General features: G+C 42.4%; 1 protein-coding gene, 1 long non-coding RNA gene and 1 pseudogene across 3 annotated transcripts; 1 reads left to right on the top strand and 2 right to left on the bottom strand.

The window, feature by feature from the left end:
- The first annotated feature begins 2719 nt into the window (after positions 1 to 2719).
- LOC109200293 (uncharacterized) lies at positions 2720 to 4682 on the top strand (annotated as a pseudogene).
- Positions 4683 to 5934: 1252 nt separating this feature from the next.
- On the bottom strand, positions 5935 to 6715 carry LOC112845057 (uncharacterized). The gene is made up of 2 exons (XR_003217852.1): positions 6653 to 6715; positions 5935 to 6133 (listed from the first exon to the last, which is right to left on the bottom strand). It is a non-coding gene; the product is annotated as an uncharacterized LOC112845057 (long non-coding RNA).
- A 2255-nt stretch (positions 6716 to 8970) lies between these two features.
- On the bottom strand, positions 8971 to 16854 carry LOC102080618 (uncharacterized). 2 transcript variants are annotated; one of them, XM_025904603.1, is made up of 4 exons: positions 14465 to 16854; positions 12122 to 12318; positions 11899 to 12007; positions 8971 to 11619 (listed from the first exon to the last, which is right to left on the bottom strand). In XM_025904603.1, exon 4 carries the CDS (start codon positions 10279 to 10281, stop codon positions 9223 to 9225), a length of 1059 nt encoding a protein of 352 aa, XP_025760388.1. In that variant the 5' UTR covers positions 10282 to 11619; positions 11899 to 12007; positions 12122 to 12318; positions 14465 to 16854; the 3' UTR covers positions 8971 to 9222. The 2 variants fall into 2 exon arrangements, with proteins under 2 accessions (XP_025760388.1, XP_019211345.2); XM_019355800.2 differs by lacking the exon at positions 14465 to 16854 and having other exon boundaries at positions 12122 to 12925.
- Positions 16855 to 17897: the final 1043 nt, after the last annotated feature.

Genomic DNA, 17897 nt, shown 5'->3' with positions numbered 1-17897 from the left:
AGTTCTAAATTGGAAGATTATTGTGATCTTGAAATATAAAAATAAAATTATGTTATTGTTTTTTATCGCTTAAAATAAGCACTCCCATAAACCATACCCGCCGAAATGCCGTGCATTTATGGAGACTTTCAACCCCAGGCAGGCCAAGTATGGATCTTCGTTCGGATCCACATACGTATGTGAGCAGTTATTCTCCACCATGAATCATGGTAAAAACAAACACCGCTCACGCCTGACACCTGACTGTAAGCTGATGACAGCTTACAGTCAGGGTACATGTCCATGTGTGCATGCTGACTGTGCTGCTCTGACCCCCCTCCTCCTTTCAGGGTGGAGCCTGCTGGAGTCCGATGGTTGAGACCAGGTCTGAGGAAGTGTAAGTGTGTTTTTAATGTGATTCATGAAAACAAAGTAGCACACATTCAACCATCTTCATCATGTCAGGAGTCATCATCAAAGTGTCAATCAATGAACAGATGATGGATCAATAACTGCAGTTGGATTGTGTTTGTTCTCTCCATCAGATTCCTGTCAACTCACAATCGACACAAACACAGTAGACAAAAACCTCCAACTGTCTGACAACAACAGGAAGGTGACACATGTGAAGGAGGTTCAGTCATATCCTGATCATCCAGACAGATTTGATGGTTCTTTTCAGCTGCTCTGTAGAAATGGTCTGACTGGTCGCTGTTACTGGGAGGTCGAGTGGAAAGGATGGTCCGATGTATCTTTGAGTTACAGAAGAATAACCAGGAAAGGAAATAACCAAAACTGCTGGTTTGGATGGAATGATCAGTCCTGGAGTCTTTGGTTCAATGATACTGACCCTTACTCTGTCTCGTATAATAAAATTAAAACACCCATCTCCTCCTCCTCCACCTCTGTCTCTAACAGAGTAGCAGTGTATGTGGACTGTCCTGCTGGCACTCTGTCCTTCTACAGAGTCTCCTCTGACACTCTGATCCACCTCCACACCTTCAACACCACATTCACTGAACCTCTTTATCCTGGGTTTAGAGTCCACCCTGGTGCCTCAATGACTCTGTGCTGAGTTGAGTGTAAAGAGTGTCTCCTGTTAGAGAAACACTCTGACTGTTGAACAGAGTGTCAAAAATGACCCCAAATAGAAACAATGCATTTTGCTATAAACTCGGTTGTTATTCTTCAAAATCTTTAAAACGAAGAGTTGTAACATTACAAAAAATAAATAAAAATGCAAATGGCCTCATGTTACAAACATATTTTATGAGGAATACCTGGAATATGAATATATTACAACTTTGCATTTTGAAGAAAAACAATCCGTGGGGTCATCTAAGGGTTAAAAATTCATGTTCAGTTGTGTACTCACAATCTCTCATCAGTCTGTGTATTTAAGTCCTTAGTTTCCACTTGTTCACTGTCTTGTCATTAATGTTGTCTGCCGTGTTTTCAGTCCAGTCAGCCAGTCAGCCTTCTTATGTTCTGCTCGTCCTGTCCTTTACAATAAACCCCCTTAATCTGCATCGTGAGTCCTGTGTTTGGGACAGATTACTGATGGTGATGTTACTGCTTGCTTTACTTGTTAAAACTAGTCTTATTTCTCACACATTCAAATCTTTGTCTTTTTTTTCAGTCTTTCTCAGTCGAAATGTAGCACGAGGTGACTGATTTATCTTCATTGATTACTATTGCCACTCCTTAATTTGCTTGTAATGCACATTAATCATGAACATAAATATTTCATTTTTATTTTAATGCTGACATGTCACTTTTTTAAAAAACAATTTTTGTACTTTGGTTATTTAGACATAATTTATTATGATATTCTGAAAAATGAAAAACGGAAAAGCCACAGGACCGGACGACATCCCAGCTGAAATCTGAAAGATGGTTGAAGAGTGCCGTGGTACAACATACCTTGCGGCACTCTTCAACCATATCACAGTCGAAGACAAAGCTCCCCGAGCTTGGACATCGAGCATCACAGTGCCCATCTGGAAGGGCAAGGGAGACGTCACAGAGTGCACCAACTATCGACCAATTCGTCTACTCTGCCATGCAATGAAGATCTTCGAACGTGTCCTGGAAAATCGGATCTGTCAACTGGTCACAATCACCCCGAATCAATGCGGCTTTGTTAAGGGCTGCGGAACCATCGATGCCATACACGCGGCCCATTTGCTGATGGAAAAGCACCAGGAAAAGAACAAGACGGTGCACATGGTCTTCCTGGATCTGGAAAAGGCATTCGACAGGGTCCCCCACAAGCTGATTTGGCGATCATTACGAACTCATGGTGCCCCGGAAGCTTATGTGAAATGGACTCAGCTGCTCTACCGTAATGTCACAAGCGAGGTCCGATGTTCAGCGGGAACATCACCAGCCTTCCCAATTACCGTTGGCGTCCACCAGGGCTCGGCCCTCTTGCCCCTGCTGTTCACTCTCTGTATGGACACCGCGACAGCTGATCTGCAATCACCACATCCATGGAGCCTCCTGTATGCAGATGATGTGTGCCTATCAGAAACCGAAAACTGCCTAACCCTGCAAACCCAAAAACAAGCACGGAAAGACCGGCTCTCCGAAAACAGCATGTGCCTGAACATCAAGAAGACTGATTACCTTGATTGCGGCCCACAGACCAACAGTACCATCACTATCGAAGGCGAGCCGCTGACTAAAGTTGCCCAATTCAAGTACCTTGGGTCCCTTGTCACTTCAGACTGCGAAACCCTACCAGACGCCTAAAACTACATAATGATTTCACAATCTTTAGTTAGGGGTATAACGTGGCATAAGATAATATCTCTAAAAGTTTACGTGAAAAGGAAAAGACCATCTCTGAATGGAGGAGGGGGCTTACTCCGTGTCAACACAGCATGGATGAAGTAGCATCAGGTGAGTGGAGTCTTATGTGACAAGTGTATGCCAATCTATCTTAAGGCGAAAGTCTATAAGTCGATTATGCGCCCAGTGGCACTCTACGGGTCAGAGTGCTGGCCAGCGACGACCAAACATGAACAAGCTCTTCACACCATGGAGATGAAGATGCTGAGGTGGCCTCTGGGTCTCACACGACTTGACCGAGCGAGGAACGAAGATGTCAGGAAACAATGGGGAGTGACACCGATCACGGACAAGATGCGAGAGGCGAGGCTCCGATGGTACGGCCATGTTGTCCGTAGCGATAAAAATTCCATCGCAAAGACAGCCCAGCAATTAGATCTGGAGGGAAACAGGCCGCAAGGAAGACCAAAAAAGCGCTGGATGGACTGAATCAAGGATGATATGAAGGCTGTGAACGTTACACCAGAAGACGCCCTTGATAGGAAGAAGTGGAGGAAGGTATGCAAGATGGCGGACCCTGCGTTGCGGGATATAAACCGCTAGGAAGAAGAACCTATGATATTATGTACAAAGCAGTTGTCGTAGAAGCTTCTAACCTTAAAGGCAACATCAAAACAGAATGCATTGATTTGCAGCTCACATATCTTATTCACAAAAGAACATAGAGAACATGTCAAATGTTTAAACTGAAATTTATAATGGCAGCAGCACTTGGGGCAGGGCAACAATATTTACCCATACATGCTTAGAGTTTTATAATCGATTGCATAATGATAGAGGTCTGATCCTTAGCAGTTTGTAAAGACTCTGTGTGCCTCACAGAGCACTTTGGCATACACACATATCTTGGGTTCATGAGAGAGTCCGTACCTTCTCTTACTGATTTATGGTATAGGAGGACACCTACTCCATATCTGTTTGAGTGTAAGAGCCTTTTGTTTAGGTGAGCTGCTGGACTCCCTGGTACCAGTAGGTGGGGAGTCCAGCAGGGTCACATCTTGACCCCACACACACACCTACACAACACACAGACAAGGTATTCTTTGTTCACATGTATGCCTGTGTAAAATGTCATATGTTAATGAACTTATAGTCATGTAACCGCAGTAAAGAGCAGTGTTACGAGGGAGCAGATGAGAGTCCGACGGAGGTCAAGTGGGCGAAATCAACACTCGGCTTCGGGTCTCCCTCGTGCATGAGTAACACAAAGAACTTTGGTGACTTGCGTCTTGCTTTTGCTGTTGTAGTAGAATTGTCTCGTTCCAGCGAGGGGTTTGTGCTAGACAGACCCATCATTAATTGGTTGACATTCATCGAGGGGAAAAGAGACAGACATCAGCCAGGACTTACAGAAGTTCCTGTAGTAAAGTCCCAATATATGAAAATTCATCATCAGGCCGGTGGATTAGCCGTCTGTTTTTTCTCCTCAATGGATGAAGAATGACGGGACCTGAGACGCTACACGCTATCACACCAAGTAAGTGAAAGAGAGCGACTCTATAACCACGTTACTGGGTTTGTGTCCTGAAACTGGGTTTGGGTCCCATTACTGGGTTTGGGTCCCGAGACATTGCCCTGGGTTTGTGTCCCGAGCATCCGGTACGTGTCCGAGGTTTTAATGAAATCGCCCTGGGGTTTGGGTTCCAAGCGTCCCTTGATTGGGCTTTGCGTCGTGAAACTGGGTTGGGGTCCCGAGTGTACCGGTGTGAGTTCGAAGTAGGCCTAATTTGTGTTGTTGAGGATTTCGAGGATGGCAATGTTCACATTTTGGACAGAGATGACAGATGGTTTGAAAGAGGAGTGAAAGAACCCATCTATGTCCACTGTGAGCGACCATCTTTGAACAGAGGCGGTGGTTTATGACACCAACTGTCTGCCATCTATAGGGCTTTGGAGCGTGATGTCACTGGAGGTGGGCCACGCCCCCTTCCGCCATGACAGTTGGCTAGACACAGGATACAGCTTCAGCTATGGTTCGTACGTGTTGTGTTATCAGTTGCAACGTTTGATCACACGATCGTGAAGGCAAGAAGCTGGATAATGGGCTCTCTTTTCATCGTTTTCCATCCTGGAGGCAACGTGAGGGATCCCATGTATCCCATATTACTAAACAAAGACGTCAGGCTTGCATTGCAGCGATGAGACGAGCGGATCGAGTTCTGTGCAATCCCCAGCTTTTTGTTGGTTTGGTCTCCGCATCTTCTTTCCGGTGAGTTCTAAATTAATTAATATCACTATTAAAATGCTTTTAGTGTTATTTTCAATGTGCTGAGGTCATAGATAATGAGATAAAACATGCTAATGTGTGATGCTGCAGAACCACGTCATGTCATCATGTCGACTGAGTAGCTTATGATTTAGCATTATTGCAGGCAAACCAGCATATGAAATGGATGTAACAAATCCAGACTGGGCACCAACACTGCTCATGGGCCTCTAAAAACATACTAAATTGCTCTCATTGTACACTAATCCGCACATAACTTCCAGATGAATCACACACCTGTCATGTGCACTAATTTTATCTTACAGGCTTTTATGCAGCTGCAGAGTCTGAAGGTGTGCCCCGTGCAGAAGTAATCGATGAAGATCTGACAGAAGAACAACAACAAAATCACAATGTCATAGAGGCTGTGGACAGCAGTTGTGTTGGACAAGTGGAGGTTGAGGTACCAGCTGCAAATGTGGACAGTGGTGATCGGACAGACAGCATCACGGAAGCTAAAGGGCAGACGAAGGATTGTGTGTGCAATGAAGAGGGCAGAGCAGAAATAAACACAACACTGCTTGACAAGATTGTTAAGGTTTGCTGTGTTTTGGTGAATATGTGCCCCAGTGTGGTTGCCAAACCAGCGCCAAATGAAACTTGCTCTTGTTGAGTATTCATAAAGCTGTTGTGTTGCATGTGTAGTTCATTGTAAATAATTGTACTTTGTGTGAAGTAGTTTCAATAAAACAGAAAAGAATAGTATACATGTTTGTTTTTTTATTCTTGATCTTATCACATGTACTTAGCAAGTACATAAAAATGAAATGCAAACTACTTACATGGCAACACACAGCTGGCATCAATCTTGAACCACAAAATGAAACATTACAGGCTATTTAGAGCAGCACATTGTTTGGAGAAGTATTTCCCAACAGGTTCAGGAAGACACACTTTAAGAAAGAAGTCTTGTGCTTGCTTTAAACGTGGTTCCCAGAAATCCACATCAGGGAAGATGCGTATGACAGAAGGTCTCTCTATGTCCACACAACGAGGTCACAGTGCAGTTTCATTCAGTCGTTGTGAGTGCAGTACCTGATACACACAAAAACCAATTTTAATAAAAGGTCTGTAATGAACCAAGGCTAATATAGATGGGTTGGCTGTACATGCAAATCAAAAACTGTAACAAGGAAGTTGTTTAGAAAGTTATCAAGTTCAAACCGACTTACCTTTCAATTTTTTCAAAGTACCGTCTCTTGGCGTCTGGGCGCAATCGGTCGCGATACAGCCCTTTGTCTGTGGAGTCAGCGCATACACAGCAAACCAGTTTAAGAATTATGCTTATTATTATTAATAAGAACCTTCAGACTCTGCAGCTGCATAATAAAAGCCTGTAAGATAAAATTAGTGCACTGGATTTGTTACATCCATTTCATATGCTGGTTTGCCTGCAATAATGCTAAATCATAAGCTACTCAGTCGACATGATGACATGACGTGGTTCTGCAGCATCACACATTAGCATGTTTTATCTCATTATCTATGACCTCAGCACATTGAAAATAACACTAAAAGCATTTTAATAGTGATGTAAATTAATTTAGAACTCACCGGAAAGAAGATGCGGAGACCAAACCAACAAAAAGCTGGGGATTGCACAGAACTCGATCCGCTCATCTCACCGCTGCAATGCAAGCCTGACGTCTTTGTTTAGTAATATGGGATCCCTCACGTTGCCTCCAGGTTGAAAAACGATGAAAAGAGAGCCCATTATCCAGCTTCTTGCCTTCACGATCGTGTGATCAAACGTTGCAACTGATAACACAACACGTACGAACCATAGCTGAAGCTGTATCCTGTGTCTAGCCAACTGTCATGGCGGAAAGGGAGGCATGGCCCACCTCCAGTGACGTCAACTCCAAAGCCCTATAATCCAGTTTTGAGTTCCCTCCCCAAACGCCTTAAAGCCCACTCACATCCTGGGCCATCTGACCTCAAGAAATTGCATGATAAGGTGGGGCCAGGTTTCACAATGATCTCACCCGAAACCCTGGCTGAGTGGGACCCACACCCATTTTCACACCTTGGTGATTAGAAGATCATCAGGGGGTCCTTTTGTCCCTCTTTGGGGGGAAACTCCCACTGGGTTTAAATCTGGGACTCTCCGCCATTTGACCTTAGAACTGAAGAAGCTTCTCGGAGGAGAGGTGAAACGTCTTCCAGCAAGTTAAAGAAGTCCAGACGCTTTTCTTTGCAAGCTCCTTTGACACTTCAGTGTTTAGTTCAGTATTTTGTGTTTTTGCACTTTTGCAATCTAAATAAATCACTCTTTTTCTGTTAAGGTCTTTTCCTGCTGCTGTTGTCTGCATCACTCTACGCATCCCTGAGTCTGCACATCACTCATGACACAGTGTAGCTTTTTTGGTCTGTTCTTTTACTTAGCGTTAATAATTTTAAACCAAATTAATTTTTTTATTAATTTTTTTTTTTACCATAAAGCGTATAAAAGATGGACAATGAATTTTTGAAGTACACTTGTGCATGTACACATAATATAGTCCAAAAAGTGTAAGTTTGGCTTTGCATTTTTAAAAAGTTTACAAACTTACACTTTTTGGACTATATTATGTGGTGATATTGCAGTATTCAAGCATCACAGATATGTACAAAAGACAAGATTATAAATTCTTAACAATCAAATATATATTTGTGAATAAAAAGAGTTTTAATTGTGCTTTCTTTTATGACTGGTCTGAGTTTCAGCTTCGGACTGAAGGTCAGACGTATCACAGTGTTCACTTAGTCCTATGTGTGAAGGGACAGTTACTGTGTGTGTATATGTAAGCATTTAAACACTGAATATACTAAAATTAACAGTATTTTGTCTAAGGCTGCCATTGTAGGAATTCATGGCACCGAGACAAAAACGTGGCGCACAGTGTGACATCAAAATTGGCGCAGACCTTTGACGCTGCGTTTTCTCCGTTTTTCTCGTCCACACATAAATGCAAAAACCGAGTTTTCGAAAATATCCACCCTGGCAGGCGTTTTTAGAAATCTAGATTTTCAGTGACCAAAAACGCTGTTTACGTGTGGACGAAACGTGCAAACGCAATTGGTAGGTGAGCGTGCAACGTAAAGTTTGAATTGAGTGCGAATTGAAGCGGGTGCTCTCCAATCATTAAAAGTAACAAAGTCCTTGAACACATTTATACAGTTACCATTACGGTTATCAATCATATATCACAGATTTAGAATTTTTTGTAGTACTAAGCAACTACAGAGCGAAAGTGTGGTTCAAGCGCCGAGGCGACGGCAAGAACAAAGGAAACCTCGAAGCGTTAAAGCTAGCTTTGTAAGGGAATATAACGAAGAAATTATGAAACGAAAATGTTTTCTTTGTTGATATACTTTGTTCGCAGCGCAATTTATTTGTTGCCGGATTGTAAGAAGTATACACAATTTCGGGCTCCCACATTTTGTGGGAGCAATGTAAGTAACAGTAAAAAGCTTGTTAATGTACAACATTAACGAGTTTTTTACTGTTATTCAAATGCAAACATGGAAATAACGAGTAGAAAAAAATAATTCATTCTTACCTTATACTAATCGTGGTGCAGGCCAGTGCAGTGCATGAACTGATGCCTTCTCTGGTCAATTCCGCTGAGAGTAAATCAAATGTCCCGCTCTACTGTACAAGACAATGAATACCTGGGGGGATGTACCAATGTGAGAGGGGTGCTGCGGAATAGTCCAAGTGATCGCTGCTTTAATTTCCCGGTCAACTATACATAAATTGCACGTAAACACGATTTTTTTAAAGCTGGTGAACTAGACCAAGTCATTGATAACAAATGAACAATAAATCTACTTTCTCTGGTACTTTATACCCGATCAGTTGCAATGCAATTTAATGCTCAACTACAAATCTATGGTTTTTGATGGTGACCGGAGCCGAATGATCGTCAACTATAAATAGATGTTTTCTTGACGTTGTTGTTGTCACCTGGTCGACTACAAATAGATCAAATATCAATGACACAAAAACAACGGTAAATCAACATTGTTACAACGTCCCTATAGTAAGACCGTCGGTTTACCACAGTATTTTAATGTTGTTACAACATTGGCATTTCAACCCCGACCATATACGACGGTTTGGATGAAAAATCAACATAGATTCAATGTCGTCTTGCTATCTGGGAATTCCCCCTTCTAGTGTCCAAGTGAGTAAGTGATGTGTGGAGGAGATGAGAGATGGCATCGTCTGTGGAACGATTTGGACGGTAAGCGAACTGTAGTGGGTCCAGTGTGTCTGGTAGTGAAGAAATGATGAAGTCTCTGACCAGGCGTTCAAAGCACTTCATCACTACTGAGGTGAGGGCTACAGGGCGATAGTCATTGAGAGAAGCAGGGTGGGGTTTCTTCGGGACAGGAACAATGATGGGCTCCTTGAAGCATTTGGGGATCACCGACTGAGATAAAGAGATGTTGAATATCTCAGTGAACACAGGAGCTAGCTGGTATGCGCAGTGACTGAGGATACGACCTGGGATCCCGTCTGGTCCTGCTGCTTTCCTGGTGTTCACTCTCTTGAAGGCTCTCCTCACATCATGCTCGGAGATGACGAGCATGTTTCCGGTGTTGGCAGTATCTTCCTGTCTGCAGCCTTTAGCATCGTTAGCGTCTTTAGCTGCAGCCTCGAAGCGAGCATAGAAAGTGTTCAGCTCGTCTGCCAGAGTCACCTCCGCGTTCGTCATACTGGTTGGTGGTGCTTTATAATCCGTTATTGTCCTTAATCCCCACCACAGGCTCCTAGAATCACTCCGTTGGAGTTGTGACTCTAGTTTCCTCCCGTAGCGCTGCTTTGCCTCTTTCACCGCCTTCCGCACGTCATATGACGCAGCTTTGTACGGGTCCATGTCCCCCGTCGCGAGTCCCATGTTGTAGGCAGCGGTGCGGGATCTCAGAGCGTCGCGGATGGTTTTATCCACCCACGGCTTCTGGTTGGGAAACATTGTGATAGTCTTTGTCTCCACGGTATCATCCGCTAGTTTCCCGATGAATCCCACAACCGCTTCCGTAAACACGTTGACGTCATCATCAGAGCTGTTTCTGAACATGTCCCAGTCCGCGTCGTCGAGTGCGTCCTGTAACGCGGCTACCAATTGGTCCGTCCAGCGCGCGACCTTCCTCTGAACCGGAACTTCCTGTTTCAGCCTTTGTTTGTATTTTGGCATGAGGAAGATAGCGGTGTGATCGGATTTGCCAAACGGAGGGCGAGACTGTGCCTTGTAGCCGTCCTTGACCGTAGTGTAGCAGTGGTCCAGTGTCCTTTCACCTCTGGTGGGGCAGGTGATATGTTGATGAAAGTTCGGCGCTGTGTGTTTGAGGTTGTCACAACAAGCGTGGCGTCCCGGTGTTGTGTCTGGTGCTGTGTGAGTGCCTCATGCAGCTCGCATAAGGCAGTGACCGTGTCCGCTTGTGGTGGAATATAAACGACACTTATACCCAGTCAACACACATATGTGGGGCCCAAATAGGGAGCAGCAGGGCTAATATTTGGGGCCCACTTGGGAAACCCAACTGGGGCCCAGCTAATTTTGTCCTCAGTTTCCATGGTGGCCCCAAATGTGTTTGCCCACATAGGTTAATGACGGGCCCTGGATGGGCCCCAAATCAGGCCCAGCCAAAAAACAAGTGTGGGACCCAGATGGGTAGGAGTGGGTCTGATAGTTGGGGCCCATTTGGGTTACCCACCTGGGACCCAGCTACTTTTGTCCGCAGTTTTCATGGTGGCCCCAAGTGTGTTTGCCCAGATGGGTTAATGACGGGCCCTGGATGGGCCCCAAATCAGGCCCAGCCAAAAAACAAGTGTGGGACCCAGATGGGTAGGAGTGGGTCTGATAGTTGGGGCCCATTTGGGTTACCCACCTGGGACCCAGCTACTTTTGTCCGCAGTTTCCATGGTGGCCCCAAGTGTGCTTGCCCAGATGGGATTTTGGATAATACAGTAAGCTAAAATTTAAATCACCTGTACAACAAAGTCAGTTATTCTTTTTTATTTTACAATACTGATTAATATACTATACAAATAATTTTTTTGTTTAGAGAACAAGTTGACAAAAAAGGTCCCTAGTATACACAAAACAATAGCAAATCAATGTTATACAGTTTAAAAGAAAACAAAATGCACTGAAACACAGCTTCTCACTCATTTACTGATCCATTGGTCTTGGAAAAAAAGTGCATTTTTTCACAAATAACATCAGATTTGAAATACTACTGGAGTTGTTTTGAAGGTGGGGCTGATCAGGTTGTTTGACCTCCTACGTCTTCAAGTATGCTGCAAACCAGAGAGAACATGTACAAACATGCTGGTATTGGTGGCTTGTACAAGTTGTCTTGGAACTGCTTGTGAAGGAGTTGAGGGTGGTGGTAGCCGAACAAATGGATGAGTGATGTTCTGGTGGGGAGTTTCACTTGAATGTCTATTCTCCATTGCTGATGGTGATGAGTTCTCTGGCTGTTCCGCAGCGTTGTCCCAATCCTCATCTGAGCTTGACTGGATCACTGGCCTTAAAATGAATTTTAAAAAAATATTAAAAAACGCCACAAACAATTTAGTTGGTTAGTCCTACAAACTAAAAAAAAATAATTAATGTATAGTCCGGCATCAAAAGGAGTCTAAAACTGATTTTTAAAAGTCAAAAAGTTACAAAGTGCTATTTTAAGATCATATAAAAATCTGGTGAGCAGCAATGGTCTACTAATGATGCTGTCTGTTTGTTTTTGTTTTTCTTATAATCACCACAATAAATTGTTGCTTTTAAGGCGTTTTTAAGAAACATAATTACCTCCTTTTCCGCTTCCCTTTTCCCAATCTGCTTCCAGAATCCGACTCAGTCTGCAGATCAGAGGTTGCTTCAGACCTCCGCAGTTTCACCCTGGCATTTTCGTATTTTTCTGTAAATTTTTGCCATACATCAACAAAATGTTGTTAGTGAAATTACAGGGAAATCTTTTGTTCTGTCTTTAATGACAGAATATTTGGTAGCAATAAACAAAAATGCTTCTTACCAGCTTTCCCCAAGATGCGAACTCTGTACTGTGACCAGTTTGCATCTGGAGTAACTCCATCCTTTACAGCCTTATTGATATTGACTCTCCCTGGTGGCCAGAAACAAGAATCTTCCGCTGGTCCTGTAAACCACTTGCAAGGAATTATGGATACACCTCCACCATCCAGAAAATCAACAACTGCAAATGGTAGCATGCTGGGGAGAAAGCAAAAAGAAGCCAACTAGTACAGCAGTGGCAATGCCACATATCCAGACTTCAGTGGCAAAAGCACAATTTTCTGTTTTAATTCATCAAGTAATACAAGATGCATTTGTTTAGACAGATTTGAAACAAAGTAAATTCCAAGGCATGTTGAGTCCAATGGATAGCTGAAAAAGGCATTACAGTTTTCAAAGACCTGACACAGTGCTTTGACAACTTGGCAATCCTGTAAAATGTTTGCCACAATAAGAATTTTCCCCCCTACATTGAAACAGTTATCTCCCATGGAGCAAGAAACATATGTCTGTCCATCAGTGTATTTTCTGTACTGCTTAAAAGTTCCAAGATCACTTGTTATTGGTCCAGAGTTATGAGGCTGTTTAAGAGGAGAGGGAACAGACATCCTCTCTTTTCTTTTCTTCTGAATACTTTGCATCTCATAGACGCGCTTGACAATTTGTTCCACAGGTTTATGATCATAGTAAAAGGAGTTGGCACTGTGGCCCTAACAAGACCGATCAGTTCTGCTTAAATCCGGTTGTTCAGTCTGACGTCACTGGCCGTGTCTGGGCCTAAACTCTGCTGCAGGTCCATATATCAAATGATCACTGTGGCATTACTGAGAGTTAAAACACTGTCTAAAGTCTTTCATCTTTAATAAAATGATCAGCGTTCTTCTCTACCAGGTGTAACAATTGAGTTTAACATCCAGGCATCCATGAAAACGGAATTTATGACATTTAACAGAGTTAGAAGTTAGCAGGAAGTTAGCTCGCTAGCTTCCATCTAAATACAATATAGCATGTCCTGACTGCAGGGGTTTAGAAACAAATTCAAACGTACAGCTCTGCTGTCACTTCCAACATAAATGAAGACAGAAAACTAAACAGCAGTGACGTTTGTAGGGTTACTGAAGTTTGGCTAGCTGGTATATAACGATGTGCTACGTGACCGCTAGCGACACAGCTATGTTAGCATAATATAAACAAGCTAACTTTTTTCCCACTCGATAAAAGTTAACGTGAGTGTTCTCAGTGGTCAGGAAAAAATGTAATCGCATGGCAGGATGCTGTAAACGGACCAAACTTCAACCAGGAGAACAACTGAGATAATCCATCCACAATACGAGGTTAGTTATTCATATACTGCTGCATGGGCTGTGCTGTAGTTACATCGTAAGGTTTTAAAAACTGAGCTTAAATAAATGATTAGCGGTAATAAAAGCCGAGGGAGGTCAACGGTGATCACTGAATGTTTTTAGGAGCTTTTTGAGATTAAATAGAAGAAAATACAAAGCATTAAACATGTTAACAACACAAAAGCCATATTAAACGCAGACTACTTTAGGCCCGGAAGTAGGATTCGTCGCGTCATCAATGAACAACCGGATAATCAGTTTCCCTCATGTACAGAGCTTGCACAACAGTAAGAGGCAGATTCTAGAGTCAGTACACTATTTCTGATTAAGTTCTCACTAAAACAACTACACATATAAAGTTGCATACTAAAGTGTGTATTAAAAAAAACCCCAAACAAATCAAGATCACCTATGTTTTATTTGCTTTTTCTGGAAAAATGAGAACAATGGCAAGAAAAATGATGATATCTTCTACAGAAATAGAGTGCTCACTGATCTGCCTCTCTGACTGCTGTGCATGCTACTGACACAGGGGCAAAAGCTGGGGACTAGTTGCTCATGGCCATGGCCTACCCTCCTCACTTAGCCGTGAGGAATGAAGCTAATAAAGACAACACCAAAGCAATTTTGGTTGCTCTGATAGTGAAAATACCCTCCCATATTCCTCTTAAAAAATTAGAACTTCGTTAAATAGGTCTAATACAGTCCTTTATTAATACTAATCATAGAGAGAAACCAAGATAATGTTTAAGTACAACTTGATGTTAAGTATACGCAGTAATTAATTTTGGTGCTAGTTAAGCAGTATACAGGACACCAGACAATGCTTTCAAACTGTGAAAATTGGCTAAATCCAACATTACTTAAAAATTTCAACTGCCTTGCTTGAGTGCTAGCAAAAAGTTCGCCAGCAGTTGTGCCATACTTTACTTTGCAGCATCATAACTTTGTAAACATTTCATTTATACTTAGGGATTCAAATTATGTCCAAAAGTTCTTACCTTTATTGCAGAAAATAAGTCCGTAGCTCAAAGATGCACTTAATCCAAAAATTGCCAGCTTAACGGTCAGCTTTGTCCAAAGGCGCGAAATGAAGAATGTTCCCGAATGGAGGGGGTGGGGACGGGTTTGAGAAAACCTCGTGATATTTCATGAAATAACGCGAGATTTCGAAAATCACTCCTACATGGAGTGAAATTTTTTTCCCACTCAAATGTAAAACCATTTATTTTATTTTATTAAGCGTCTTACAATTTGAAGTCACATCTGTTCTTTGTGTTTCACTTATATTAATATATTTTACATGTATATTTTGTTATTAATTAAATATACATATGCTGCCTCTGGCATAATTTATTATCAGTTATTTCATCTTAATTCATGTTTATACTTACACATGACTAATAATTATACTTAACTAAGGTCGTTAAACTCAGTTGCTTGTTCATGCAACTTCCCATATATTACCCATATGGTGCCCATAGAACATACCCCATCTGGGCTGGCTCAGGTGGGTCCTACATGGCTAACCTAGGTGGGTCCCAGATTGGATGCCCATTGTAAGCCCATCCCCACTTGGAACCCCCATAGCCCATGTGGGGCCCACATACTGGTGTTTACTGGGTAATGACCGATGTAAACTCGAGGTAGATAAAAAGGACGACACATGATGGACAGTAGTTCCAGATTTGGTGTGCAGGAGCGTGTGAGAGGAACAACGTTCGCACTGTGGCACCGATTGTTGTTCACCATTAAACACACACCGCCTCCCCTTGACTTCCCCGAGTCCCGTGTCCTGTCCATGCGGTGAACCGAGAAGAACTCGGCCGGCTGGATAGCGTGGTCCGGCACCGCTGGGTTCAGCCATGTCTCGGTGAAGCAGAGGAGATTGCAGTCCCGAATGTCTCTCTGGAACTTTATCCTGGCCCTGAGGTCATCAAGATTCTCCAGTGACTGGACGTTGGCAAGCAGGATGCTAGGCAGAGGTGTGCGGTGTGCACGAGCTCTCAGCCTGTTCTTGACGCCGGCTCGTTTCCCTCGAGGCCGCCGCTTCGCGTCTCGTCCTTTGTTCTCCCTCAAGATCTCACTCGGCCAGCTCGGATCCGGAGTTAAAAACTTTGAATTGTGAGTACATTGTATACCAATAGAAACAAGAGTGTCACTGTCATACCTAATGTACCCAATGGTGATGATTTTGCCAATTTAAAAACGCTGAAAACTAACTTAAAAAACAAAAACAAAGAAAAGGTGGTAGGAGCAGTCGTGACGGCAGCCGACCTCACCGGCGCCATCTAAATTAGTAATAGTTATTAACGGTAACACACATCACATTGTTAAAATTGAAGGAAAAATAGTATAAGCATTAGCTAAGTGTAACCTAGTGTTAAAAAAGGGATTAAAAGTATAAATATTCATATTCTCACAATGGGTATAAATATGGATAAAAAGAAGTTAAATATAATAAATACGAATAAAAAGCATGTAAACATAACTTTAATTAATATGTAAGTATGTATATGTAATATATAAATGGTGTGGGGGCAGGACTTAGTCCTGTGGAGTGTGTTTGTTAGATCCACTGAGCAACCAATCAGTGGCGAGTCTGACCCTCCCCCAGTCTGTGTGCGCTGCTCAGACACCTGTGTGTGCCTTCGTGTGCCAGTCAGATACGCCAGAGACACAGACGGTGAAAGGTCCGTGTACCCGTGTGGTGAAGAAGCTAGCTGGATAGCAAAAGTCCTGTTTTTGGTGGAAATAGTAAGCGTGATACCGTATTCCAGAGGCCGTGAGCCAGCGTGAGCACTGTGAAGCCCCGTGTAGCATTTGTTGCTTCACATGGTAAGTCCCAGGCAGTACACGTGCGCTAGCATAGCATGCTACTTGCCGCTAGCTCTGATGCTAACTTCCGCTAGCCGTTTTGTAATGAAAGTGCCTTTTCCGAGGCTAAAACAATTGGCACTGAGTCTGCTGCACTTTAAATGAAATGTTCTTTAAAGGTTCATGTCACATTACTGTGGTATTGATGTATGGTTTTGTGCAAAGTTGTTATCTTAGCACATGTTCACTTTTCTCATGGTGCTAATTATAGTTCTGCACGCTGAGTATTAGCAACGTGAAATTAAGTGCCTTCACCTGCACTTTACTTAGCTGAAACTTGATAAGTCTCAAGCCAATGTGTATTTTTAATGCACTGCTGAGCTGTTTTGTATTATTTTAAATGTGTGTTTCCTATGCACTTTTTCCCTTTGAAATTAGAATAATTTGTTGTACAACATAGAATATTTTGAAAGAAATTTAGAAACACTACAAGCAACTAGTAGTAGTAATATGTTATAGACACGATAGCTTAAATGTTGAACTACTGTGTTCTGACCTGGTCCCCAGGTCAGGTTTTTTCCTTTGCTTATTTGGATTGGATTGGTTTTGAGGACCTGAGAAGAATCGAGGATCCCTTTTCCAGTACTGGATGGCGAGCCCAGCCCAAAGAGCCGGATGAACTGGTAGATTGTAACCCGACTGGTTACAAACACACTGAATGATTATTGAACATTGACAGACTGAATTTGACTTTAAAAAGAAAGACACAAAAGACAATATATCCTTGGGTCGACAATTTGTGGGGTTTATTTTATTTTGTTTTATGAAGCGCCCTCTACTTTTGTTAAATGTGCACAAGCTGCTAAACTTTAATAATTGCTAATAAATGCAATTGTGTTTTTTACACTGTGTTCAAGTCTTCTGTTGTCATACACCCTTGGCTCCCACGAATCTAGAACCTGTCTGATCTGGCCCAAATTTCCCTTCTGTCCTCGTACTGTGGTTAAAGGTAACTACACTGCCCGTACTACATGCAAAGAAGGCAAGAAGTAGCACCACCAGTGTTACATAATCATATTGTTAAAATGCAAGAAAAAACGTTGTTGGCATTAGCGGATAAATTAGCATTACCTAATAACAGCAACCTACTTAGCATTAGCTGCTCATATTGTTAGAAATCAAGAGAATATGGTATTAGCATTAGTTGACAATGCTTATTCACCTAAAATTAGCATTAGCCACTAATAGTAGCCTATTTGGCATAAACTTCTTAATGCTAAATAAAGTTAATTAATGCTAAATAGGTTTAACTGAAATGAAAGTAGTGTTAGCATTAGCTGCTGATATTGTTAAAAAGTAATAAAAAGTAAGATAAAATATTGCTAGCAGTAGCAGATAATGCTAACACACATGAAATTAGCATTACCTAATAATGGCAGCCTTCTTAGCATTAACTGCCCATATTGTAATGATGAGAGGGAAAAGAGTTGGCAAAAAACTTGCCAACTCTTTAACGGATGATGCGGATGATGCTAATTCACGTCAAATTAGAAAATATGGTATTAACATTAGCTGGTAGGGAGGGTGATGCGTCGGTGAGTGCTTATCAGTATCAGT

The sequence above is a fragment of the Oreochromis niloticus genome, unplaced genomic scaffold (genome assembly GCF_001858045.2).
Source record: "Oreochromis niloticus isolate F11D_XX unplaced genomic scaffold, O_niloticus_UMD_NMBU tig00002652_pilon, whole genome shotgun sequence".
NCBI classification, from domain to species: Eukaryota; Metazoa; Chordata; class Actinopteri; order Cichliformes; family Cichlidae; genus Oreochromis; species Oreochromis niloticus.
Note: the sequence above shows the minus strand (reverse complement) of the source record. Positions and strands in the feature narration are given on the sequence as shown.